Consider the following 27,969-nt stretch of genomic DNA (forward strand, 5'->3'; position numbering starts at 1 on the left):
CCTACAACTTGCGGTTTCGAAATCTGTTCCTGGACCAGCGGACTGTCTGAGTGGGGGGCGGGTTTGTGCGCTCGTTTCAGGAGGCGGAGCGGCCGGAGGGTCGGACGTCCTGCTGCAACCGTCCTGTTCTCTCTCCCAGAAAACAACACACAACTAAATAAGTTAGCAAGCAGTGGCGTGGGCACTTTGCACACACAACCACTCATCTTTTTTAGAAAATCATTTAAAACAAACTTTTATAATCTGCAATCACCGAACGAGAGGGACCGACGCTGGTGAGTAGCTGCGTTAAGTGACGTCAGATAACCTTATTCATCGCAGCGTTAGTGTCTGCTGTGAGAGCGTTAACAGCCGGGAAACACAGCAGCTGGACATTTAACAGCAAAACAGACAATGTACGTGACTTACTGAAGAGACTCACGGGAAAAAGAAAGTTTTTTTTAAAGTAAATATCAGGTTTGTGATTCATGCCACCTGTTGGAATGAGAAGCGATGAAAATGTTCAGAAACTGCGTCAACTCAAACTATCGTTGTTTCTTCACTTCACACAACTAACGATTTAAAGCCTTCCCTCTAAATCACGGTCTGTCATTTACACATTAGTGTTATTGTGTTTCTTTATCCCGTACGCTCACGTTGCATCTACCTGACGCTTCAGATTAGTGAACTCCCGTTCATGTTACGTAACTTCAATATATTTTCCCACAGGGTCAACTCTCGCTGTCTTGAGTGACTTGGTTCACTTTTTTTCTTTTATTTTTTTTTACGTTCACTCTTTCAAGGTCGGCTGCTGATAGCTGAAGTGTTTTCTTCATGTGGTCATGTGAGCCGCTGCAGCTGCAGACACAGTGGCTGGACTCTCTGTGGCACAGAAAACTAATCAGTTCACATGAGGAGATAAACATCTGCTTTGTTAAGTCTTTGCAGAGTCTCCCCTCTGCACACATCAAAGCGAGGGCCTTCACATCCAACCTGTGCTCCCTGCTGACCTCTCTGCTCTGCAGCACATGGGTCAGTGAAGGCAGCACTGCTCAGTGAAGGTCTCCTCCTTTTGCAGTGACAAATACAATGGGAGGGAGACAGTTGCACACTTGTTGGAAAATACATGTGAGACTAAGGATGAAAGAATCTATTGTGTGTCATCTTTAGCTTTTTGTCCTGGACAGCCCTAATTCTGACTAATTGAAGCACCGGGATCAAACAATAAGCACACGCAATTGACCCATCAACATCAAGCTGAGGTGATTTATTCTCATGTGGTGCAAGGAGTGGCCGACATGGATTAAATAAGTGGTTTCTGTCATGGTTTCTGGCAAAAACAGGCCACCTAACCGGAAACAAAGACGGTCTCAGCTAATGCAATTAGATTTATACACTTTATTGAAATTCAGTGTTATCCTTGGAGGGGAAAAACAGCAGAAGTGCTATATAATGCCGCAAATTCTATACATTTTACAAGATGTCAGGTTGGCACGGGTTTACCACCTTTACGAACCAATTTCCTAGAGAAACCCTGAAATCTTGTATCAGGGAACATGCACTTATGATATATTTTCTGATATTGATGTCATCCCCAGTATAGTACATTCTGTGGAAAATCAATTCAGAAGCTGTTATAATCAGCCTGTTGTTGGCTTATCCAGCTAATTGAATGCCTGCCAAATCTTTATCATTTTGAAGCAAAAACAATAAAACAAAAAAAAAAAGCCAATATAGACATGTAGCTATCCTGCACATTGATTTGTTTTTTGATACTTTCCCCACAATGACCTAATGAAACCTGACACAACCAGTATGTGTAAGCCTGTGTTAGTTAACAAATGTACATCTTCTCACAGTCCGTATTGTCATATCTCCAAACCCTACATGGTGCTAAGTTTTAACTATATAGGCTCAGTGGGGCTTAGTATTGTCTGCCTTAACCTATGTCATGCTAATGTGATATATCCTGCTTGTGGCTTTGTTGCCAGTCTTATCAGCGACCTTCTTCCAGCCCCATCTCGGCCCGTCTTTGTATTGTAACATCAGGTAGAAAGGGACGCTATCAGCAAGGCAAACAGGAACCTGTTCAAAGCCCATTGTCCAATTAAACACATGGTTGCTGCTGATGGCTTTGTCTTCACTGGTCTTCCAGGCATAAATGTGTCTAAAAACATCCAGTAGCTAACTTTAATGTTTGTACACAGTCTAATATTTATTGCCAGCTGTGTTCTCTCACGGTCGTGCTGCAAATCAGTCAAACCTCGACAACTTCGCAATTATTATAAATGTGACAAAATTGAGCCGAATAAGATTTTGTTGCTCTCTTTTCATGGCATATCCCAGAGTGTGGGCTGCAATTACAATGTCATTTACAAGGATTGATTACACTGTGTACACACAAAACACACACACACACACACACACACACACACACACACACACACACACACACACACACACACACACACATACTCACACACACACATACTCACACATACACTGCTCAATCACTCTAAATCTAACACCCTCTAAAGTTGTGTAGAGATGGCAGAGCTCACACATTTCTCTCAGGTCTGACTGACTCATATTGAAGTCTTTTCTTTCTGTTAATACCTTTCTCTTAACCAGTTCAACCTATATTATTTGTCAGGCACGGCAAACAGTCATTTTGTTATGCCCTACCTGTTAGTCACACACCTGTTATGCTTCTCTAAACAGTACCTGGTCATTTTCGCAAAGAATGTGGCTAATGTTGACTCATATTTTCAGAGATACTCTGTGTCCTGACTGAGATGTTGTAGACAACAAAGGGACCTTATTGTTTCATTCTTCATTTGGTCAGAGGAGCACATTAGCTGAGCAGTTTGACAGGAGAGATCTCAGTGGAGAGGAAACGGAACATTAGGACTACAAAACAAGAAAAACAAATGAAAGCAGAAAACATAATTAAATGCAGCGAGGCTTTAATGTTTCATTAGTGGGAGTGTGGAACTGGGAAACATTTGTTGATATAACTGAATTATGTAGTGTCTCATCTCTGACTAATAAACCTGCCTGAATCCTTGCTTGCAGAGGTGGAGCACCTTATCCAGGGAGTGGGATTTATTTTCCTTCTGCATTCCTGATGGAGTCCTACAGGGTGACTGGCATTCCTAACAGTGGACCACAGCGGGGCCACACTCAGCCGCCCCGCCCCTCCAGGCCCCAAAGCAATGGAGCTGGTACATACGGTCTCAGCATCCGTGTCCAGGGTATAGATGGACACCCATACGTGGTTCTCAACAACCAGGACAGGGGTCCTCAGTCCTTTATGGACCCGGACAGTAATGGGTACATCGACCCAGAGGGCTCTTTTATTGAGAACTACCAGGAGTATGATTTCAGGGGAGGAAAGGAGATTGGATCCAACAGCCCCTTCATGGAGTACAGATCTCAGAAGATGACGCATCACTCTGGTCCTCAAAATGGCATTGCAGATTCACAAGGAAAGAAACCATCCTCCCTTCTGAACTTTCAGAAGCATCCTGAGATACTGCAGCCGTATGACCCAGAGAACAACTCCCTTGCTGGTTTCCACAGCCTGCCTTCAAGGCCTCTGAATCCGGCGGAGACTGGGAACCAACACCAGAGTTCCTCATCCAAATCTGCTGATCCTGCGCTGTCCAATGCCATGTCATCAAGCCTGGACAGGAGCAAAACTCAAGAGAAAAGGCAACTTCCATCCCAGAGCCTGAGCGAGACAGCCCTTCATAAGCCGAAATCACAGCCCCAGCCGGCTCTGTCTCAGACCAGGCCACAATCACAAATGGCTCAGCCGCAGTCCAAACCTCGTCTTGCCAACCTGAATCCACCTCAGTCCAAGCTGGGCTCTAAATCGCCAGTGCCTCCAGCGCAGCCTCAGCCCTCCACCGTGTCGAGTCCCACGAGTGAGCAGAGCAAGACATCATCCCGATCCCCGACTTCGATGAGCAGCACCAACTCCAGCCTCGAGCGCATCCGCCGTGAGCCTGACGTCCTCCCCCTACGCAGAACTGACTCTAGCGGTCCAGTTCTTCAGTCCTCATCTCGTTCCCGCCACTCTTCCTCATCTTCCACCTCTAAGGCTCTGGTGGACGAACAGATGGACGCCCTATACGCAGACACCATCAATCGCCACGAGAACCGCCGCTACATCCCTTTCCTTCCAGGTTCAGGCAGAGACATCGACACAGGCTCCATTCCTGGTGTCGATGAACTCATTGAGAAGTTTGACGGCAAAGACGGCAGCCACCAGCGCAGGGGCAGGGCGGGCCGCAGGAACAGGATCAATCCAGACGACAGGAAGCGTTCACGCAGTGTGGACAGCGCCTTCGGCCTACGAGATGGCTCCAGCGACGTGGACGGGTTTAGCCACCTGCGAGGCACATCGATGGAGCATGTGCTGCGGCCTTCACAGCTACGGCTGCAGAAAACAAGCGGCAGTCAGGACTCGTGGCTCTCGACTGTAGATGGTAAGGTCGACTCAAGGGCTTCATCTCGGGTCACCAGCGCGCCTGGCTCCCCTCAGAGCCCCATCTCTAAAGGTGTAGGCACCATACAGGGCTACAACAAGCCACAAACTCGCACTTCTTCACGACCATTCAAGAGCAACAAAAGCGAGGATAGTGCCTCCTCAGCTGGGAAGGTTTCGGCAACATCACCAACCAAGCCTTCATCCACCGCGGACAAAAAGCCCAATACAGACGCAGAGGCTCAGGTAAAAAGGAATCTATGCTGAAGCATTATGATTGGATATTACCTTTTGAATTTGAATTGTCTATGTTTTAACCTGTGTCTTAATTTACTTGAATTATAAGAATATTCATCTTCTGTTCCGTCTTCTGTGAGAGTAGAACACCTTTTTCCCTGCTTTGTTTAAATCTCTCTTACTTCATTAAGATCTCCTTTTCTGTCATTGCCAGGCGACACCGGATCTTTTGAAAGGTCAACAGGAGCTTTCACAACAAACACACGAAGAGACAGCAAAACAAATTTTGTTCAATTACCTTAAGGATGGGTGAGTTATCTTGAATTCTTGTTCTGACTTCTTATCAATATACTTTTTTGCTTTATTTGCTCATTTAATAAAATGACGGAATGTTGTGAAAATGTTCTTGTCTTAATTCCCTGGCTGTTAGTTGACTCATGAACTGAGCATATTGTTTACTTTAAAACCCACATTTTACATTTTGCACTATAAGGAAATTCATCATGAAGAAAGAGACTGTTCTGTGTTATTTTATCAGAGTTGGACTGTTTGTGATAAAAGTTAAGGAATGTGCTCATCTTACCCTCCCAATCCGGCTGTGAGAGATCCAGCTGTCTGGAGTTTGTGTTTTTTTGCAGAACCCCACTTTCTCTCTCTGCTTTTTCTTTGCTGCAGTGTGAAAACGTTCTGTTTACATCTGTAATCAGACTCTCATTGCCTGCCAAGGAAAGGCATGTTGGGTTAAAAGTTTAAATGCAGTTAATGTTTTAAAGCAGCCAAATATTATGGTTTATACATTCTTTACGGTCTTATAAGTTATAGTTGGAAGTCACTGTCAAGTCTTGTTTTTGGAGAATGTACAAGTGAAGCACAAATGCTAGTTAAACTGTACTCACAGTTGTAAAGAGTTTGCAAGTTTGCAAGTTCTTGCCTGACTTGTGATAATGTAGAAAGAGGGCAGGAAACTGCTTGGGTGTGTCAGGCCACAGGTCAGGAGTCACAGGACAAAGGAAAGGAAACACAGATGGAAGTGGGCCTGAAACTTAGCTACATTCCCAAGGCCTCAGAAGACAAACATTCACCAACAGGGGTTATAAAGGTTTAATGAAAATCATCTGTATGAGGAGAGAAGAGGTTTGGGGGAGTTTGGCTGTCTGTGTCAGCCATGTCATCTTTGGAAATAATGAATCACTGCTGTCATGTGAAAGTGGTGCAACTCCAGTTTTGTGAATTCTGATGTTTTCACTTTAACTTTAAGGATTTATCGTTCTTCTGCGGGTTGAGAGAATCCTCCCATCTTTGGGCTTTCAAACGTCTGCTGATAAATTCAGAAATACTTAGTGTTTAATGCTAAAGGCAAAGCTGCTTTTCTTAGCTCTGAAAATGTTGTTGTTTAGGTTTAGGAAGGTTTTGACTTAGCAGAAAAGTACTGCCACTTGACTGTAATTGTTTACTACGTCATATAATTGATATTACAGTAAGCATTAGATGCCTTAGAAATGACGATCTTTCTTATCCCATACATTGATTGCTGCATTTTTAACAATTTTAGCTCTGGTTCCCACTAATTTAGCTGGTGATGAAGTGAGACTTTGCAGCAATACCATGAATACGTTTGATTCTTCTGTTCGTGTGCCTCATAGTTTATTGGACGGGTGCAATGAAGCTGTTTGTGCTGTGAGGTGACACATCAAAGCAGTGTGATCCTTCCTGACCCTTTGTTAGCTGGGAATGACTTACTCTGTTCCCAGAACAGTCTGCAATTAATTCTTGATCCCTCAAACACTGAGAAAAGTAGCTTTTTATACCTTTAATAACCTGTGTCTGTGTTTGTGTCTGTAGAAGCACCGATACTGATGAAACAACGAAGAGAAAGGTCAACCTTGTCTTTGAAAAGATACAGACGTTGAAGTCTCGGGCCACGGCGAGCGCACAAGGCGAAAACAAAGTGAGACATTGTTATATCATTGTAATTGTGCACCACTAAACCATGCAACTTCTCCTCTGCCATTTTTGCACATGTTTATATTCGAATCATAAACTTGGATCTTGAAAAAGTGCCGTTTTAACTTCATGATTTAGCTATCTACCAGTAAATGTGTGAGAGATGTGTGTTTGGGGTTCAGCTTCACAATGTGAAGCCCACCTGGTTGATGGGTTGATACATGCAACAAAATCATTCGTGCTAACATGAATTTCCAAAGGAAATTCTTCTTTAACATCCTGTCCAATGCTAACCGCTGAAAAAAACTGTGATCTCAAAGCGATTTTACGGGACCTTTTAAGAATGTGTATATCTCTGAGGCTCTGAGGCATAACAGACACTGTCAGCTACTGAATATTTACCCTTTACTTAATAACGGAGTGCTAATGCCAGAGTCCAAATATTCAGCTGGTAATTTCACTCATAATGGATCAATAAGAATTTAGTAACCTTAAAACTTCTGTCTTCTTCTGGTAGTCCCTGGACGTTGCTGCACAGACCAAAGCTCTGCAGGAGCAAAATGAGGAACTGGGGAAAGAAATGGCTGAACTGAAGAAAAAACTTGAGGACCAAACTATGGTAACAACACTCTAACTGCTACTGTGCCCCTTATCTTGGAGATTAGTTAATAGCTTTGATAATAACCTAAAATGACATTTTGGGACTACTGGTTAAATTTGGAATTAGCTAAGCTTACCACAAAGGCCCATTTAGAATTAACACTCTCTTCAGCATCTTGAAAACCTGTAATATTGTAGTAATTAGTTGATTTAATAAAGTAAGTCGGAATTTAAAACACTGTTGTTTGCTATGCATTTACTTTTTAGTTCATTTTTACAACAGGCGCTCTCAGACTCTCTCCAACAGATCCTGATAACAATGGCCGTGTCTTTATGTGTTTCACCAACAGAAGAATCAGGCTGACAAGAGGACAGTAGCAGGTTTGAAGGAGCTGCAGCAGGAGCTTGAGCGGAGTGCAGAGGAGTGCAAGCGTCTGAGGGAAAAGCTCGCCAAAACAGAGGTCGAGCTCCAGACCACAGTGGAAGAGTAAGTGCAGATGGACAATTCTGGAGAATGACAGGTCAACAATGATCAGCATAGATTAATCAACTAGCATAGCGTAGCTTTGTTGTGTTGACTGTTTGACTTGTCAGTGCCAGTTTTAACTTCTGTCGAACTTGGCTAGAAGTGGGTGGTTTAGTAAGTTTAGCTCCCTTCACTGGTATCTCCATCTTGTTTGCCTTCCTCGGTGAACACAACTGGCAGTGTTTGTGGGAGGAAGCTGATGAGGAACCATGATCTTTTCGCTGCGCTATTGATCCCTAGATTTGTTAAAGGAACTTTATGCCCTCCTCATGAAGCTCCTTGTTGACAGGTGAAATAAAGAAGTGGTGTATTAGAAGAACCATGTTGTTGTTAACACCTTTCTTAGGTCATATAATAATTATGATGATAAATAATGATAATAATTAGCTTGACGTGTTACTCATCAGCTGTTGCTTTGCACTGAAGCGTGACAGTACATTTCCATGTATTGTCACACTGAAAGCAGTGTAGGATGTCTGTTGTTGAAACCACTCAGACTATTGGTAGTTACTGTAATGGTTACCATACCAGTTGCTCAGTTTCATGTCTTATTATACAACCCATTGTGAGTCCACTGGTTTGGCGGGTTTCTCCCTTCATATCAATGCATGCCTGGTGACTGATTTACTATTCATTCTGACAGCACTAATTGTCCAGCTCTGACCCTTTACATATTATGCAATTGTTATTTGACTGCTCAGTTTGTGGTCGAGGGTGTTGGCACTATCCATAGCTTGCTGGTTTTGTTTGCATTTCTGAATGTTTTAGATGGATATAGTTGGAATATCTTAACAAAATATGTTTGAGCAGAAGTTTTATTAAATGGTCTGTGGCTCTTTTTGTAAATTTCCTTCGCAACTGAATGCTACACTCTGCTGCATTCTGCTCTTTGAATCCAAGATCTTTCACTTATCATAGTTTGAATTTAAGTGTTTTTGTCTCAGTTTATTATCATCTATAGTTTAGAGTTTTACTGTGCTTCTTTCTTTCTCAGGAGGAATGGCCCAATACCAAACATCATTTAGTTTATTTTTACAGCAGTGTACATTACTGAGGTGATGTGTTTAAAGGTTCCTCACATCACTTATCACCCTCCCCCTCAGTGTCGTCGTATAGAGGCAGTTAACACATTATTGCTTTGCCGTTGTTCAGGTATTCGTTTTAACCGCTGTGCTCTGTAGGCCTCACATTAAGAGCCAGTACAGGTGCTGCCATTTCTATGTGTGAATTAAGGTGTGGGTGTGTATGTGCATGTACATACAGAGGATGTAGAGTGTTGTGACTTGTCACGTTGTTCGGCAGGCTGTTCCAGGTGAAGATGGAGAGGGAGCAACACCAGACGGAGATCAGAGACCTGCAGGACCAGCTGTCAGAGATGCACGACGAGCTCGACTCAGCCAAGAAGTCAGCCGCAGATGAAGAGAGAGACATCATTATGGCGGTAATGCAGTGTTCATTGTTCTAGGGAAGAAGTTGTTCAGTTTTTTTGCTCTAAGCTTGTAAAACATGTGGCTGATTGCAACTGCCTCACCTAAAACAACCTAAAATACCTTAGCAACTCCATATCGTTATGGCTTTTCTGAAAGATTTCCGTCTGGAAACGCAACAGAATAAATTATCTAATTTATTGGTGTTTCTTATTTCCAAAAGGCCCACATGCTATCTTATCTTCAGCTCTGCATTTTTGATCTATGAACAGTAAAATAAAAGTGGTTTCAGTGAGAAATGTTTATGTAACCAAAGGCAAGAGCAAACTTCAGGGTCACGGTCAACTCCAGTCTGAATCTGCAAATTCTGAAGTGATAAAAGGTTACCAAACTGTCTTCCTTTTCCGCAGGACATGATGCAACTGAGGGTGGAGATGCAGGAAGTTCTCCTAGCTAAGGAGGAGCAGGAGGAGGTGCTGAGGAGGAGAGAGAGGGAGCTCACAGCTCTGAAAGGAGCCTTGAAGGAGGAAGTGGCCGCTCATGATCAGGAGGTGGACAAGATGAGGGAACAGTATGAGAGGGAAATAAGCAGGCTGCAGACGTCTCTGGTGGAGGCCCAGCAGGTAATCAGCCTCCCGTTTGTTCTCCTCCCTCCCCTCTCCTCCATTTTGACTCCTACTGTTCCCTCCTCCTCATTTCCTTCGCCCACCCCCACTCCAGAAACACACCCTGTCACAGAGGAGAGTCGAGATAAGCAGCGCATCAGGGGAGTTGTAACTGTGTGCGTGGTTGTGTTTGTGAGACACTGGTTCTAAAACAGGCAGGATATACTTTTTCCTGAATAAGCTTGACACTTTAAATCAGTATCATTGTATTTCTTTCGAAAGGATTTGCAAAAATAGCTGGAAATGGAAGCAAAGAGGCCTTGTTTCATTGTCTCTATTGCACTTTAAGAAATGTTGAATTCAAGATGGGGACATATGTTTTACTTTACCGGGTAAATGTCAGAGGACAAAGAAAAAACCTGAGTAACATGAGATATTTTTTTTATATTATACAACAAAAACTTTATTTGTTATAATATTATTATAACATAATTTAACAGACCTGCACTCAGCATACTTTCCAACTCCTCCGGTGAGTAATAGTTTCTCACAACCTGCCTCAGTAGCACCAAAGTAGCCTCATGTACATGCAGTTGTCTTTTCAATATTTTTCAAATGACGCAGGTGGAAATTCAGCTCAGTTTGAGTTCACACACTTGAGCTGCATCAACAGAGCAAACTGAGTAACAGGTTAATGTAGCTCGTAATCATTTATCAAGTGAAGTGTTTCTAGTGTGGAGGTGTTGTCTTATCTCAGCTTGTTCCTCTAGGGAGGAACATTTTACAGGAAGACGGATAATTAATAATTACATTTAGAGACATTTATCTGTAGTTTATTATTTAGGAGTTGCATTGCAGGCAAGGTCACTATTGTAGCTTAGTAGCAAGTCTCAATTAAAGGCCCTGTTATACTCCAAAACCGACCCAAACACAGTTCTGTTTTTACTACATTCCTAAGAAATAAACTTCTAAAAACGTGCACATCATAATTTATAAACCTCCTTGAACCGGTGATGAACCAGCCATTATTTAAGAGTGAATGACTGTAGAACATTTTCTGTAGAGCAGAGAGCCTTTGCAAACTGTTGTTCCAAAAAATAAAGGGAGGTGAGATAAGATAAGATGAGCAGCTGTGCATGGCAGGAGACGGGACACTGAAAGGACTGAAGACACATTGTTTCAGGAGGTTGCTGTGTGACTCACGTGTGTCCTGTTTGTCTCAAAGAGTGGAAGTTGTCCTTGTTCTCAGCTTCCTTCAGGCCTGGTGGGGGTCTGCAGCAGCGCTCTGAAGCAACAGTCTATGAGAACATTTTCCTTTTGTTGAAACGGAGGTACTGCTCCCCTGAGGGAGTACGTCATCAAGGGTTTACCCTCAGTGCTTTGTAAACACTTGGTGAGATGTAGTCATTGTTTGTTTCTCTTTTTAGATATGAAAGAGATCTTAGTCATTTATGTCCTTGAATTAATGTTCTGTCCTTAGGTTGCACCGAGGCATTTTGAGATTTAGAAGACTGTGCCTATCAATCATTATGCAGAAACATGAACTCAAATTCATCTATACAGTGGCACTTTTATGATTTAACTATCTATATAGGCGGTTTATGTTGGGGCATTGTAAAAACAGAGTATAAGATCTGACAAGTCGGCATATAAAAGACACATGAATTCATTAATTTTGTAGTCGTATCTACAAAATAAGCATATTGAAAGCATGTGGAGTAATAAATACTCTGTTATTCTTGACATTATGGTTTTCTGTGTAATTAAAATACAGCGTTATATGCACATACCACATGAAACCCAAAGCCTTTTGAAGCTCAAATGGTCACAGCTTGCGGTCAGTAGTCTGATCCACAAGTTTTGAGAAATCGCGGCATTAAAAGAGAAAGCTGTTTATTATTTCATGTACGCTTCTACTTTTTATGAGGTTGTCAGACAGAGGAGAAAGAGAGCCAGAGTGAACTGTGCATCTTTTTATTTTTGTGCCCCATCTCAAACCAACCCCCTTTGAGTGGCCCTAACATTTGGGTTGACCAGAGCAGCCCATGCGAAGAAGAATGCTGGAAACTGGAGCACTGAGTTGCTCTGTATACTAGTTAATTGCAGTGGCAAGCCATGCTAATCTAATGAGCGGCCGTTCCTGAGTTGCGTTGTGTCCCCTCTTCTTTCTGTGCCCTGAAAGAGTGGGGGGTAATTGAGGACCTCAGTTGATGATGAATGATGAGTTTGTTTCACACAATAATAGCAGCGGGGGTTGGGACATGCTTAGTAAGTGGGTCAGTGTGCTGTAGAAAAAGGGTGCGTGGCTGACCCCCCTGAAAGGAGTGGGGGTCCTGTTTTGTGTCTTAAATTGAAAGCTGCATTGTGTTTTCAATGAGCTGAAATCTGTGGAATTTCATCAAAGTTGAAAAATCTTGGTCATATTTCTTTTAGATATGAATTTGCTTATTTAAAGTATTACTTACCTGAGTTCTTAATGCTCTGTAGCAAAAGGCATCTGCACATTTGGAAGTGGATTTGATCTTGAGTGTCAGCATGTGCTGGTATGCAAAACATGTGGAAAGATGAGGTGCGGTGAGTAGAGAGAAGGGTCTGTTTCCAGGAATGTCGGGGTCGGAGTGGAGAATGTGCACCCTGCAGACCTCCTTCTTCACTCGGCTCCAGCTCTGTTACAGTGCACCCGCTATGACCTGCGGGAGGAGGCTTGGACCTTTTTCCATTTGTGCCCTCTTCAGGGTGCTGCAGTTGCATCTCCATCTCTGCAGTGCTCTGGATTCTCAGTGTTTAGGGGCTTTAATAGGTCTCAGCTGTTTCCTAACTGTAAAGACAGAGCCTTGTGCTTATCACACCATTTCCAGCTCTTGTTAAGTTTCACCTACAGCCCCGAGCCACAGTGTGTAACACGGCCACATTGTTATCACGCTCTCATCTGTAACCTCAATCCCAAATGCCGTATTTTTTCATTTCCTAACTCCACAGTCTCCACACAGAACTCTGCAGTGATCTCCCGCTCACCTCAACGCAGCTCATTTTCTGGCTTGTGCCATTCTCGCTCGTATCTAAGCCTGCCCTTCGAGTAATCTCTGCCAGTGTGTGAACTGAAGTCTCACTGTCTGATCATCAAACTTACGTGGCCCGCGACGAGTTCCCCCCTAAGGCTTGTTTTGAAAGTAAAGTCTCCCGCATGAGTCTGTGTGTTTGATGATAGCACTATATTTCCAAGTGTAGGTTTAGGAGCTGGAAGGAGATGCAGGGCAGCGAGTGAGGAAAGGAAACGATGAAGAGTTTCTGGATCCTGACAGAGACCGCAAGGAATTAGCCATTTATCCTTGTTGGTCTTCAAATAGCTTTAATGATAACTTTATAGATTTATAGACATTAAAAACATAATAAAATACAGCAGCAGTTAATTCAGAAAAGGTTCAGTTCAGAAAAATGTTGCTGCATGGCCATATGAGGGTCACGTCCGTGTGAAGCCAGGCAGTCGCTGGATTTTAGTGTTTGTTGTTCCTTTACCTCGCTGCCTGCGAGCGCTGATGTGGTGGGAGCCTAATCTGCCAAAACAACTTGCAATAACATTTGAGACTAGCGGTGAAACCTGAGAGTTTGCATTCATCAAGCACTGCTTTTAAAGGCAGGTAGTGTGTTTTCTTTTAAACCTGTTGGGGATTGTTCATTTTTCAATTTTTTTTTAATGTTCTGCATTCTTGTTATCCACATGACCATAAAATAATGAATCAGAATCTGGCAGTCTCTTGCGTTTTAGATAACATTTTGATCTTGTAATGGTAACTATGCCAGCAGATTTTTTCAGAACATCCATTTGGATCCTTTTTTGTAGATGTGTAAAGCATGGGCTGAGATCTCCCATGTTTGAGTGGTTATTGTTGTGGGGGATGTGGATTTTGGGCGTCGCTTATCTTGCTCACAAGTTTATTTTTCAAACCTAGTCTTTTTTGGCCTTTGGCCTGGACAACTGGAACAGGATTTTTTCCCCTCTTTTTGTCTTTCTGCTGAGACTAAGCCTTTCACTGAGTTTGAGCCAGGATGGTGGTGCATGATTTAATTGGCACTGTGGAGCCTGAAAGTCAAAGTCTTGAGTCACACTCACTCTAATGACATTCTTAATTTAAATAAATACTCTGTAATGAGTTGCTACATCTGGTGCAGTGCTACACCTCATATTTTTCAGATTTACATTTGAGTAATGAATGTATCCTGAATATTTTACAGAAATAAAAGGCTAAAAAATAGATGATCCTTAAGTTTTTGATATTCAGAAACCCAAAAGTAGTGTGAATGAGATCACAGAACCCAGTTTGATCAAATCCAGTTTGATCACCCCCAAAATAAACGATTGAATTAAGATATATTTCTGCACTGGCTATCAAAATCATCCAGTCTCTCAGAGCAACTGCATGGTCACAATCTCACTATTCTCAATAAAGCCATGTTCTATCCAAATAACCCTGCACTGGCTTTGCACTGAGGCTTTAAAAGCTGGTTTCTGATTCCATTTCTCAGAGGACAAGATTTGATTACGGCCCTCCTTTGACCAAAGAGATGCCAGTGCTTCTCAGCTGTCGCATTTTAATTTCTACTTCAATCCTTCCTTTCAGTCCGTGGTAGGCCTTCTGTTCCAGTTAACCTCAGGTCTGGGTAACTTCTTTAATAAAGAATGCTGTTGTATTTGTAACGCACACTTTGTGCTGGCAAAGCAAATCATGGCTTCCACACTGCCAAAGACGTGGGGGTTTTTTTTCTTCTAAATTCTTCTCCTGATATGAGGATTAGGTCCAGATAAGGTGATACCACACAGGTATGACCTGTACTCTGAATGACTTTGGACAGTTTTATTTTATTAAGTCAAGTTTGGATTTGAAGCCTCTTCCGTCAAAGGCAACAAAGCCATTTTTACTTGACACAACGAGGCTACATCACTTCAGCTGTCAAAAAAACCTCAAACCCACGATAAGGAAAAACAGGATTGGTGCCATTTTATCTCCTGCCACCAAAAGAGTAAACGGCTGAGTGACCTATAAATTTATAATGCATGTCTACAACACTCACAGTGCTACTGGTTAAAAGGCTCATTATAGCCTGCTAAGCATATATAATCTGTTTAAAGTTCCAATCTTCTTTGTTTAGACTTAGGAGGTAATAACATTTATTTCAATTACATGAAATCTACAAAAAACATTTTGGTGATTATTCACAGTCAGCTCATTTTAAAACATGAATGTGTAACAAATAAGAGTATAAGAGTATTTATAAGAGTATGATTATTGGAGTCCAAAGATGGTTGTAGTAGTGCAGAGAGAGCAGATGTAGCTTCCTGTTGAATCAGTAGTGGAGTCTGCAGGTGATGCCAGCGATGGGGAGGTGGAGGTTATGTTTTTTGGTCCAAAAATAGGGGAATCATACAGATTGGTTTGTAGTGCGCAGTAGGAAAGTTAAATTAACAGATTTATGTGATTTATGAAATTTGTGAGCAAGATGAGCTTTGACAACAAAGGAAAGATGTGAGATAAAACATCATTCTCGTGAAACTTTTACAGAGGCTTCATTTGGTATCAGCCAATCTATTCATCAGTGTTGCCCTGGCCCCTTTTCGTAAGCCAAATCACAGTTGGCATGTTTTTGCAGCTGCTGTAGCAATTTAAAATGTATTATTGCACTGCATGTTATATTTTGCGCCATTCTGTTGGGTTTTGTGGAACAAATGTTTTCACAATTTGTTTTTCAAAGATGGTACTCTGGGGGAAGGTGTATGAAATAAAAATACCTCCGACATGTTAAACAAAGAACAAAGCACAGGCATAGCAATGCAGGGAAAGGGGAGGGGAGAGAAATGACAACATGTAAGCAGCTGGCTTTGTGGAAATTTTCTTCATTTGGAGAATCTATCTGTGTGTTTACAGTAATTCTGATTGAAATTAAGGCTACCTTTTTACCCGCTCATAGTTGTCTGAGTTGCATTTTAACTTTGCATCTGGTTTCTTGTAGTTGAAAAGTTTCTATGAAAGTTTTTGTGCAGTATTGTGAGCTTTGATGGTGTTACCTGTATATCTGATAAATGGGGTGAATCCTGCTCACATTTATGGAAAATACAGTTTTTATAAATATGGAATGAACTAGTGTAGGAAAAGAAAGTACCGTCAGGTTGTAGATTTCTGTTTTGCAGGTTTCGTGCAGCTGTATTTATCTTTAGACCATCAGCTCTTTTGTTATGCTGGAAGCTTATTTGGTGGGAACAACTGAGTGAGCCAAGATTTCACCACAGCACACGACCTGGGACAAATACTTCACCTCAGCATTTGTGGCGCGCTTCAAAGACTGCACAAATTTTGTTAATGTGCAACTTCATGCAAACAGTTTGAGTACACAAGAGAGACCAAGTCAAACTTTGAGTTAGTTTAGAGGGGAGGGAGGGGGACTAGTGGTATGATATTAACGCATATTCTTCTATGATATTGTACTAATACTCTGAAGTCAACTTGTGTTTTTAGTCTCTTTGATACATTTTTATTTAAAGAGGTGATAAAGAATTGTGTTAAATGAACAAATTAAACAAATCATGGTCTTATAGCTGATAAAGTGATTGTTTTCTTAGCACTAATCCTTCGGTGGTTGTTAGGTAATCTTTAATAACGCTTTAACACTTTTAATGAATGATTTACTTTTGGTAGTAGTAAAGAAGTTAGTGGAGCCAAATAGGAAATTGAATGTATAAGAAATTAGTGGGCTAATAGGCAATATTATTGGTTCTCAGGCTCATGATAATTAGAGGTGACATTTACGTTGTTTACTTACAATTTAAGGAAAGTTGATCTTTCCACAATCTCTTGTTCTGTCATAGATATACCAGCTCATGATGCAGGTCTGTTTAAATCACTCCCAATAAATTAGAGATGCAGAGGTGACAGTCTAATGAAAAAGAGACTCACTTCATTGCATCCCCTCCCACTTCCTCTCACAGGCAGCAGCAGGGTCTCCCTCTTTCTGGCTGGGTGGCTTTGTCCATGTTTTTAACTGGTATGACCCAGTGTGGGAAGTGGGACAGGCCGGGAAGTGTGAGGGCTGAACATGTTGTATATGTTGCTAAAATGGAGCACTGACATACACTGTCAGCAGAATTATGAAGAAACTACTGGCCTGATTTTCATGAAACTAGGCAGAAGGGTGTAGACAGGGTGAAGGAAGAACCCTTTCAATTTACAGTTCAGAATAACAGGGAAGATACAAAGATTATTTTTCAACGTCATTAACATTGCGACATAGGGCACGGCCTTGTTCGGCGCAGTGTCCTTCTAGATATTGTATTGAAAGCTCTGTTTAGCCCGACATCCCGCTCAATCCGAATTGGCAACCAAGGCTTTGATATGTGAGATTTTAAAGCAATGTAAAGAATCTGCTGTTACCCAACATAACACAAGAGACCTGATCGTCTGAGCCCAAACTGCAGATGCATCAGTCCAGAAAACTGCAAACGTATCGTTTGCACTCTGTTCAATGCACCTCACTCCTTAGAAACAAACTAAATGACCCAGTCAGGCAGAGATAAGGATGGCTATGTGGAGACAGGGGAAACAGGTTTGACTGGCCTGCTACCACTGAAGCAGGGAGGCACCCGTCAACTCTCTAGTACAGGACGTGTCTATATTCACGCATGATGACGACAGAACATCTTGATCAACTAGCGCCTTTCAACTCGGTCACAAAGAGCATCAAGGGGCGAATAGTAGTAGACTTTGGATTTCAGCAGAAACTAAATTCTGCATTTGTAAATAAGTAACCGATGATGGTTGTGATGTTATTTTTGTACTGCTCGAGAATAACAAACCAGTTTTAAGTTCCACTGTTTGTATTGTTGCATTTTTTGTGTGTGTGTTCATGCTTTTGTGCACACACATGCTGTGACGTACTTGGGTGTCAGAGAGTGTAACGTGCCTGTGCAGAGAGACAGCATTAAACTTTATTTACCCTTTGTCTTTGTTATGAAGTGAAACAGTAACTACACATTTTGTAGATGTATTCTGTAGTGTTGTAGCCCACTGTACTGAGATCAGTGACTTGGCAAACCAGTTTCCTAACATTTCCTCCTCCGTCCCAAACAACGTGCTGCATCTCTATTGTTTACAGTCGCTACAGTTCACTGGAAGGGTGTCATCACAACTGAAACCTGTTATCTGTCGCACCGATTGAGTCGTGCGGTTGTTGCCAGTTTTCTTTGTCTCAGTCTCCTGTCGCACAGACATGTATTTCCGTCTGTCTCCTGCTCTTTCTCTCCTGCACAGCATTCCACCCTGAAATGTCAAAGCCACAAACACAGTCTTCATTCACAAATTTGGGCACGGGGGGAGCTCACAGGACTCCCCATTAACTCTGTCCCTGCCACAGCAGTCACAAGACTTGTCTAAAAAGCCAGCTCACAGCAGTATATCAGGAGGAAAAACTCTGAATCTAGTGACACAGGAGACTAGCAGTTCTCCTTTGTGTGGCCCTCAATCAACACCGGCTAATGAATGCTCAGATTTAGTTGCCTTCATTTGTGCTTTATTATGTAGTGCGAGAGAATTACAGGAGGACATTGTTACTGTGTGTCTCCACAGCAACAAAGGTTCAGTGAGAAATAGCTTTTGTTGCGTGAGTCTCAAATGTTCCATCTTGCATCTTTGTTTCACTTTTTGTTGAGTGTCACAGACTCCTGCTTCCTTTGTACTGAAGCCACGCGTCTTGCTCTAATCTACAGAGCAGCGCAGCAGTGGTCCGTGAGAAGGCTGAAGTGGAGGCAGCCAAGGGTGCAGTGGAGGGCCAAGCAGGACGCCTGACCCAAGAGGCCGAGCGGCTGTGCAGGCGAGCACATGAGCTGGAAAGTGAGGTGGCCAAACTCAACCGCATCATCGATGAGGCCAAGATACAGGAGAGCAGGCAGGCCGACAGAGCTGGCCGACTGGAGGTGAGGGGTCCAGATGCATAAAGAGTGGTCAGTCACAGAACTGCCGCTAGTTTTATTATATAACTTGTTTAGTTCTACACTGCCACAGCTTCATATTACACCATATGAGAGTCTTATATGCCGCAATGTGTGTTTAACAGAGAGAGAAAAAGCAACTGGAAGAATCTTTGGCTGAAATTGGGGAGCAAGAAGAGGAGATGTCACGTGCCAATCGGGCGTTGACCATTCGGTTGGAGGATGTGCAGGTGAGATCAGCAACACTGTGCTACACTGCATGTAGTAGAATTTTACAAGGACTGTTTGACATCTGAAAAATCGTGTCCTTCTTTAGAGGAACTTTTCCAAACTGAGTAACGAACACAAGAACTTGGAGGAGAGGTTACAAGAAGAGAGGATTCAGAAGGAGCAGTTCAAGCACGTGAAGAACGACATGGAGGGTGAGAGGAAGCTGCTGGACCGCACGGTGGAGAAACTTCAGAAGGAAGTGAGTGCACTTGAGTTTATAGTACAGTAACATTCATCCCAGCAGGCGATGCATGGGCAGAGGGGGTCTCTGATAGCAGGCTCCATTTTGGTAAAATGTGTTTATTAATCTTTGAAAGAGTTGAGTTGACTAGCTCTTAAATAATGAGTCAATAAAAACAATGTCAAGCCAAGTGCTCCTTGAGTTTCACATGCAGTCACATGAAGATAAAAAATAAAACTGGTCACAGAAAATAAACTGTTCTTCCGGCACTCTTGGGGAGAGCTAGGAGAAAAGGTAAATTTTAATTTTAAAGTTTAATTTAGTCACGCATGTTGGTTTAAAATGCCAACTGGTTTTGACCTCACAGGGTCTTCATCAGGGGGAAGTTATTTTCTTGTACCAATGAAGTATTTCACTTTTCTTTAATTAAGGGATTCTAAAGGATTTAGGTTCGATATGTGGACTCACTGCTTTTTTTTCTTTACATTTCTCTCTGTCTCTCGCCCTTTGCTCTACCTCACCGTACTCTACCTCACTCTGCCTACAGATGAATGATATCGTGGTGGCGTCCCAGTCGTCCACTCTGGAGCTCCAGGACCAGATTGATATTTATAGAGAGAACAACCGTCGGGAGCTGACTGATCTGCAGAGGATTCTGAAGGAGCGAGGACAGGAGTTGGACAAGTGCCTACTGACTACGAAAACCCTGCAAGAAGAGGTACAGTGGGCTACGTCCGACTTATCTAACATTTTGGCCTCTCAGCGAGGAGTTACAGATTTGAATGCTGACGCTGCTTTCATTGTCAAAGTGGTCAAATATAAGGCCATCATTAGTCAACACATCCGAACCCTCCCATGCAGAACAGCAAATGATCAGCAATTATTTAGTTTGACCCCTCCCACCAACATCATCCTGTCCTGATGTCATAACTTAGGTATTTCTGCTCCCTGCTTTCCTCTCAAAGCCAAAACATAGTATTAAAGTGAAGCAGTTGAGCCAAGTGAAGACGTAGAAAATCTCTGTTCTTAAAATCCTCTGATATGTGTCCAAAACACCATAATGGTCAAACTTAACAGCCTGTGACCACTCTGCATTGTTTCCATTCAAGCAATTTATCCTTGTCAAGACTTAAGAATGTGAAGAATGTTTTTGTTGAAAATAGGAACAGATGAATGTGAATAATTAATCTAGAAAGAGGGTGTCTCATGTCGTTTTTATGTATTTATCAAACATTTATCTCACCAGGCGGGGCAGTTGAGATTGTATTTAAGCTGCATATATAAAAGATATAATGCTGTTTAGGGTAAAAAGGGCCATAGACAAAAATGAGTAATACAGATAACAGTACATAAACAGTAACTGGTTTCAGTGCCTGACACTTTCTGTTTTAGTGAGTTCAAAGGGAGTTGTATTTGAGATTGGATGTGGTCGTGTAAAAAGAGAAAGATGAAACCAAAAAAATGAGTTTTCGACCACTAGGGGTTCTGTGAAGTAATGTAATGTTACATGACTGAGCAATCAGTAATGTATGTACAGTTTTAAGAGATAATGGGCAAAAATGCATATTTCAAAACATTAAAAAAGGGTTTTGCAAATGTTTTCTGAGATAGGAAATGCATTCAGAATGTTTGTTACACAATGTACCGTAACTCTAACCCAGTAAGCAAAGCCATGTCTGTTTATAATGAAAACTCCACTGGGCACCTTTTTAATAGAGGTTCTGGCAGGCTATGCTCCGCTCTTAAGCTGAAGAGGCTTTCTAGCAAAGAAAAAATAAATATTGACATTTCCTTTTCTAAGAGGAACTATCCGCTAGATACTGTTGTCATAACTTTTGGCCTATATTTGACATGCATAACATTTTGCCACTCAATTTGACTGATCTACTGATATTTATGTTCCTGATGTAAGCTTCCAGCAAATGTGTGTAAGGACATGGTCAGCATCCCTTTTTCCTGTCTACATCCAGCTGGTGTACAGGAAGAGGGGGATGTCAGTGATATCATTGTTGTGAAAGCTGTGCTGGCAGGATTCACATCCTCCTCCTCCTCCACCTCTCCTGAGACACAGATTGCTCTGGACTGGGCCTAGTGAGTCCACTTTTCCAGCTGCTCTCAAATGCACTGCTCGTCTCCACCCATGTGATTTTGGCAGACCATCACTAAAATTACAAGTGCAAGGCACATTCATGCTTTTTCTTTAAAAGTCTTTCAAAAGAGACCTGTCTGAGAAGGCTGCATAAAAACAGCAGTATGTTGTGTTGCCGAATTTCAGTCCCTAGATCTGCTTTATTAAGTCATTACTGTAATTGATTAATTTCTGAACTTGATTATCGTTATCAGGGGCCTTAGAGAGGATGCACAATTATCCCATTACACTTAGTACTAAGTCTTTGTATGCTTGGCTTAGCTCCTTGGCTTGGAACATGTCTAACTTAAGTATTTACATGATGAAATAGGGAATTATTCTGCACTAATGGCCAAATATTTGTTCTGGGTGAGACATAAGGGCAGATGATGATTTTTCATTGTCTTTGCATTAAGCAATGGGGGCAATTTTCCAGCTGTGGGGGGCACAGCTGCTGAATAAACACAGGGGGAAACTAACTGCACTGGATTCATTAGTCACTCAGGGGAACCATATAATAATTTCCCAAAGCAGCAACTAAATTGTTGGTCATAGCTTCAGTGGTGATACTTAAGACCCTTAGGCTACTTAAGATAAGTAGCAAGATGACATATTGAACAAGGGGATGGACTTTCAAGAGGTATTTATCACCATGCTGAGGGTCCTTAAATGAGACACTGAACCCCCACTAGACCAGTTTCACTAACCGTCAACGACAAAATAAAATAATGTCTGAAAAAAGATGTGATTTAGGTATTTATACAAGGCAATACAATTTTCTTCATTTGTATGTCTGAAGTAAATTGAATCATTTTGTTTCAGTTGTCACTTCGGGAGGAAGACCTGCGGCAGTGTCAGAGGGAACGAGACGAGGCCGTGCTCAGGGAGACGACTCTGGAGAAAAAGGTTCATGATCTGGAGCTGGAGGCCGACAAAAAGGCCCACGCTAAAGACGAAAAAGCTCGACACGTCAAACTCATGGAGGTGCATAATGATGTCAAATAAAGCCTCTGCTTAAGGCCTATAAACCTCAGTTGTTAAAGATTATAGAAAACAGATTCAGATAGTGACACTCACTGACTGTACGGATTTAACTGCTCTTCTGCAGGACAGGATCGCTCAGCTGGAGTTGGACCTGGATGAGGAGCGTCAGAGTGGAGACCAGCTGATGAACAGGATAGACCGAGGAAGAGAGCAGGTAAACTCATTGTGATTATCAGTGCTCGCCTGTGTCGGTGACCTGCTGCTGCTGTCCATGTTCACTTTAGTTCTCACAGAAGTGTCTCTGTCCCATCTCAACCTGTTAATGATATCCTGTTGATGTTGCTTTGTCTTCCACCTCTAACATCACTAATCTCTGAACAATTACAATCATGTAATCTCCACAAAACAAAAATAATCCTGAAAGAGTCAATTCACTTGATTTAAATGCAGGTTAATGGGTTATTTCAGTGCTTTGTTGCATTTGCTCAAGCGTCTGTGTATTTACATAATATAACCGCACAGCAAAATTCCCAGTTTATTTCTGGTCTGGATAAAGTGGACGGGTTATTGCTTTGTAAACTGATATTGCATAATCATTCAGGTTGGCGGCCTGCCAGTTCGGTCTCGCCTATCCAATTTTCATGCATCAGTCACAAAAGACCCCTCTTAATGCGCCACTTGAGCCAAAATATGTGAGCTGCCAAATGTCTCAAGTTTTTCAGGTTGACGAGTTTACTCGGAAATTACTCTCAGTAACTTCATCTTGAGAACAAATCCAGTTCTTGTGCTTGAAGTTTTTATATCCTCGCGAGCAAATGCTCCAGTTATCCATTCTCCATGATAAAGCTGCGGACAGAGGCACAATGAAGTTAGATTTATATAATGTACATGTGCGTGTAGGATTGTTGTTTGCCCGTGGGAGAGTGCTTACTAATCAGAGGGAGGATGTTGGTTCTGGAGATTTTGAAATACAGTAACACTGCTTTATGGCAGCCTTAATGGTTTATGCAAATGTGTTTGTCTTGGGATCAAAGTTTCATGGGACCTTTGCATCTCCTTAATATTTAATTTAAAACATCGAGATCCAAACACAGGCCTGTTAGGTTCTGCTACAGGTTCCTCTCAGTCTGGAACTGACACAGATTCAAAAGTTGTGACCAAAAACTTTAATTAATGTGCGTAGCGACATCAAGAGAGGCTTAGTGTGGGTCGAGTAGAGTGTTTATATCTCCTTAAATGGTTTCCCCTTCTTTTTAAAAATTCCTGGCAGGGAGAAAAGAGTGGCGTTGTGACAAAGTGGCATTGGTTCAGCATGTGGCTGAGGTCGGTTGTCAAGGCAACACTTGAGCTTTGTGCAGTCAGACTGGAGTATGGTTGAGTGCTAGTGGTGGGTGTTTGTCAGAGCACACACTCATTCATACATGTGAGTATGTGCTGGTGTGTGTGCTCTAATGTCTGTGGGAAGGGGGGGGTGTATGGCTATGGGATGGAGGAGTGGTGGGGTTGCAGCGGAGGCAGCAGGAAGAACACCTGCGTCTCTCCTGGCACCAGGTGCTCCTCTCCTGTCTAAATGAGAGTAATCTCCCCTCTCCTCTCCCGCCGTCTTTCACAAAGCAGATTAGTTTCGCTGTATGTTCCAGTCTGCTGATTCAGCTCCCTCAAGCACTGTGCTGGGTGCACCAGTTATAGGGGCCATCGTTCATCAGAGCAGCCCACTGTCACCCACTAATTGGCATAAAATATCACCAATTCTAAGCACCCCTCACAAAGAAAGAACCATCACCGCTGTATCGATTTCTTTTCATCACCCGTTCTTTTGAACCAGGCTATCACTGAGCAGTCATGTTCATGAAGTAAGACCTCTCTGGGTTGATTTAGTGTTCAGGGAGTGGATGTATGATGACACCAGATTGGAATTAGAGGAATACTTTGACATTTGGGGAAATACACTCCTACACATACTTGCCGAGAATTGGACGAGAAGATCTACATATACTTCTTTCTTATCCGTCTGTTAAATATAAGGCCAGCAGAAACTTATCTTATCTTATCTTAGCATAAAGACCGGATACAGGGTGAAACAGCTAGCCTGGTAACAAAATCATACTATATTCACATAGCCCTTTTAAAACACTCCTTTTAGCTTTTATACTTCGGTGTTTGTACAAACGATATATAACATGTTACGCTGATGGGTGGATTTGGTAAGCTAAACTGAGAGCACATGAGAGTGGTATTGATCATAGCTTTTAACAAGAAATCAAATAACCATATTAACCAAAATTATAAAAAATTATAAACTATTATATATATATATATATATATATATATATATATATATATATATATATATATATATATATATAAATATGTATGTATATGTATATGCATATGTGTATATATATATTCTACACAGAAAATTCATTGTCATTGTTTTATAATCCCTAAATTGAAGATTTCAACAACTTTAATAGTGGAATGGTGCCAAACAGGAAAAACCAGCTCACCAATTAACTAAAGCCCAATGAGCATTAACTCTTCTATTGTTACGCATTTTGAGTCACTGAGCGCTACAGTGGTTTCTGGTGTGAGTGAGACGCAGACAATGTCAGATAATAATTGTCATCAGACTGTGTGGGACCGTAGCGATGACAGTGTCTGGACTCGGCTTGACAGGTGGAGCAGATGAGGAATGAACTCCTACAGGAGAGGGCTAGCAGACAGGACCTGGAGTGTGACAAGATGGCTCTGGAGAGACAGGTACACACTCTCCTGTCTGGAGGAAAACAACTACACACAGTGTCGCTCTACAAACTCAGAACAAAGCACCAAACCATTTCATTCATATGTCTTTTCATCATTTCCATTTGATTGTATCCATTCTTATATTCATTTCTAATTCATATTTTTGATACATTGATAATATGGTACAAATGTAAATTTGCCCAGTTCTGCACATCACTACTTCTCTTTTTGTAACTTCTCAAGACCAAAGACCTGAAGAGCAGACTGTCTAATCTAGAGGGCTCCCACAAGTCCAACAAAGAGGGCCAGGTATCCCAGCTGGAGGATCGCATACAGGAGCTGGAGGCGATGGTAGATGGGGAGGAAAGGTGAGATGAAGGCTCCAATGGGGAATAGAGATGAGGTGTGCTGTGGTCAAACTGATGGAAGAGGGAAAGTTGACTGAAAAGTAGAGAAGTTCATTAGGTTGGGAATGCAAGCCAGGTAGTGTCTTCTAGATAAAAGTTAGAGTTTATACTTAGACACTGATGGATTAAGTCTACAATGTTGGAGTTTATATAGGAGAACACAACTAGAATAATGATTTAAATGATGTAGATTAATTGGAATTGTGACTATACAGTGACTTTTAAATCATTTTCTTACTCAGAGAAATAGTCAAACTCTGGGTAAACAAACCTTCTAGAGAATCTGACCAGCTGTTAATACTTTTAGGTCAAATTTTGATGAAAGAATGAATGCTGTGCTGCACTGCATGTTCAGTATGATGATGCATGGTGTATATGTTTCAGGGAGCGTGCCAACCTGCAGCTGGTGAACCGCAGGCTAGAAAGGAAGGTAAAAGAAATGATGATGCAAGGTGAAGAAGAACAAAACTCAATGCAAGATCAAAAAGATCAGGTATGTTATAACAACTCATTAAACCTAATTTACTACAGACCTTGAATTAAATTAATTGCCACATAGTGAACATATTTGTTGATCTGTGTTGAACCCTTTTAACTCTGTATGTGTTGGTTCTTGAAGCTGAATCTGCGTCTAAAGGCCTTAAAAAGGCAGATGGATGAGGCTGAAGAAGAGATCGACCGACTGGAGCACAGCAAGAAGAAGCTGCAGAGAGACCTGGACGAGCAACAGGAGGCCAACGAGCAGCTCCAGAGCCAACTCAAAGCTCTGCGGAGTGAGATCAGGTAAACGCTTAAAGGCAATTTGTCATCCGTATCAGACTAAAATAAGAAAAGGTTTAAAAATAATTCACAGACATTCTCAGTGTCCTAGTTCTAATATTGTTTTGTGTCATCCAGGCGTAAGGGCACCTCTGCTCCGCTGCTCAACACTCTGGACGACGACGACGACGACGACATCAGCACTGACGGTGAGATGTACTTCAGCTCATCACTGGGGTACAAGCGCTCCTCGAGTCAGGACAACATCTTGTCCACCTTCACTTTGTAAACAAACCCTGAGTTGGAGGATAAAGCTGCTTTATATGCATCACTGTTGGTCCAAACAGCTGGAGATCCGCGCCATGTGCTCTTTGAAGAATAACTGTAGATATGACACCGAAACATCTGTGTGATTAATTATGTGTACAATCTCGATGTCCATAAATTCACTCAGTATTATTTGAGCAGCTTTGAAATGAATGAATGGATGAAATCATAAAAGTTTGATGTTTTAGATTGACCCGTAGAATTTAAATGTATATACTGTTTAATTTTACATTCCCACATTAAGTCTTGTGTAAATTTGCCAGTTTTATTCTGAGTGGATTTTGCTTTGTAACAAATGGATTACACATGATTATCCTAGCATTAGTAAACTTGAAGACACGCTCTTTGATGCACTGTAAAGCAACACAACCTGTACTGCGTTTGTGAACAATATGAGGTAATTAACCCTCAGTTTTTATGCCTATCAAATATGTTAAAATTACCTACAGTATCTGAATATTCATTTTTATATCACTCAGTTAAAAAAATATATTTACCTTTGTTTTTTATCAATGAAGATCAAATCTGAGTCTATGAAGTGATGAGTTCCAGGATGTTTTTCTTATTTATTCACGGTTTAAAACAATATCCTGGCTCAGTGAGGGTTTTAGGGAGCAGTAAATGAGGGACTTTGTACACATCCATTTTATACAGTTTTATATGGTTTGATACAAATAATAGATCCATTAAAATGTTATCAACAGGCATTTGTTTTAATTTTATGGAACAGGTAACTCCAAATATAAGTGGAATCACAGTATTGCTTTAACATCTATTAGAAAACGCTGCTTTGTGCAATCATGTTACAATACCTTAATTAACCTTCTGTAGTCTTTTCTGTGATTATTGATTCTGAATCAGACTTCTAGCGGTTACAGCACTGAACAAAGCCACACATGTCAAAAACATTTAATCTCTGGAGATATAATTATACTGGAAACACTTATATTTAACTTCTGTCTTTGGTGGTTTCTCCCCTGAATTGGGCCGTGTTGATACTGAAAATGGTTTAAACTGATACATGTTTGTTTTAATTGTGCCACTTTCCACATAAAGCCTTGCAATTTTTTGTACATGTGCAGACCTCTCCTACCTTTCCTTGAACTGGATAAGGGAATTTCTACAGATGAGATAAACTTACATTTGATGTTTTGCTACACTGTGATGATTTGCACTCTCTGTTGGCTCTGTGCTGATTATGCCCGAGTGTGACGCCTGTGGAGGGGATTGAAACAAATGCTGCCACTACCTCTCTGTACACATTTATATGTTCATAAATCCTGCTGAGACTAAAATAAAGTTACTTCCAGTTACTCTCAAATGCTTTTCCCTGTTGAATTATTCCTTGCAACTGATTTTGCCATTTAATGATCCCTTCCAGACA

At 41.6% G+C, this 27,969-nt stretch overlaps 1 protein-coding gene across 1 annotated transcript; it reads left to right on the forward strand.

The window, feature by feature from the left end:
- Positions 1-62: 62 nt before the first annotated feature.
- Positions 63-27,906, forward strand: cgnl1 (cingulin-like 1). The gene is made up of 19 exons (XM_054613799.1): positions 63-275; positions 3,055-4,717; positions 4,923-5,017; positions 6,551-6,656; positions 7,170-7,271; positions 7,603-7,739; positions 9,081-9,219; positions 9,616-9,828; positions 18,563-18,769; positions 18,910-19,014; positions 19,101-19,253; positions 19,783-19,953; positions 22,186-22,347; positions 22,472-22,561; positions 25,024-25,107; positions 25,336-25,460; positions 25,884-25,992; positions 26,119-26,282; positions 26,397-27,906. Exons 2-19 carry the CDS (start codon positions 3,107-3,109, stop codon positions 26,545-26,547), a joined length of 3,924 nt encoding a protein of 1,307 aa, XP_054469774.1. The 5' UTR covers positions 63-275; positions 3,055-3,106; the 3' UTR covers positions 26,548-27,906.
- Positions 27,907-27,969: the final 63 nt, after the last annotated feature.

This window comes from Anoplopoma fimbria, chromosome 2 (assembly GCF_027596085.1).
Source record: "Anoplopoma fimbria isolate UVic2021 breed Golden Eagle Sablefish chromosome 2, Afim_UVic_2022, whole genome shotgun sequence".
NCBI classification, from domain to species: Eukaryota; Metazoa; Chordata; class Actinopteri; order Perciformes; family Anoplopomatidae; genus Anoplopoma; species Anoplopoma fimbria.

Bases quoted from the DNA above. Each gene is read 5' to 3' on its own strand.
- cgnl1 (XM_054613799.1), top strand. From the start codon at position 3,107: ATGGAGTCCTACAGGGTGACTGGCATTCCTAACAGTGGACCACAGCGG. The intron at 9,220-9,615 runs GTAATGCAGTGT...CCTTTTCCGCAG, and splicing joins AGAGAGACATCATTATGGCG to GACATGATGCAACTGAGGGT. The intron at 26,283-26,396 runs GTAAACGCTTAA...TGTGTCATCCAG, and splicing joins GCTCTGCGGAGTGAGATCAG to GCGTAAGGGCACCTCTGCTC.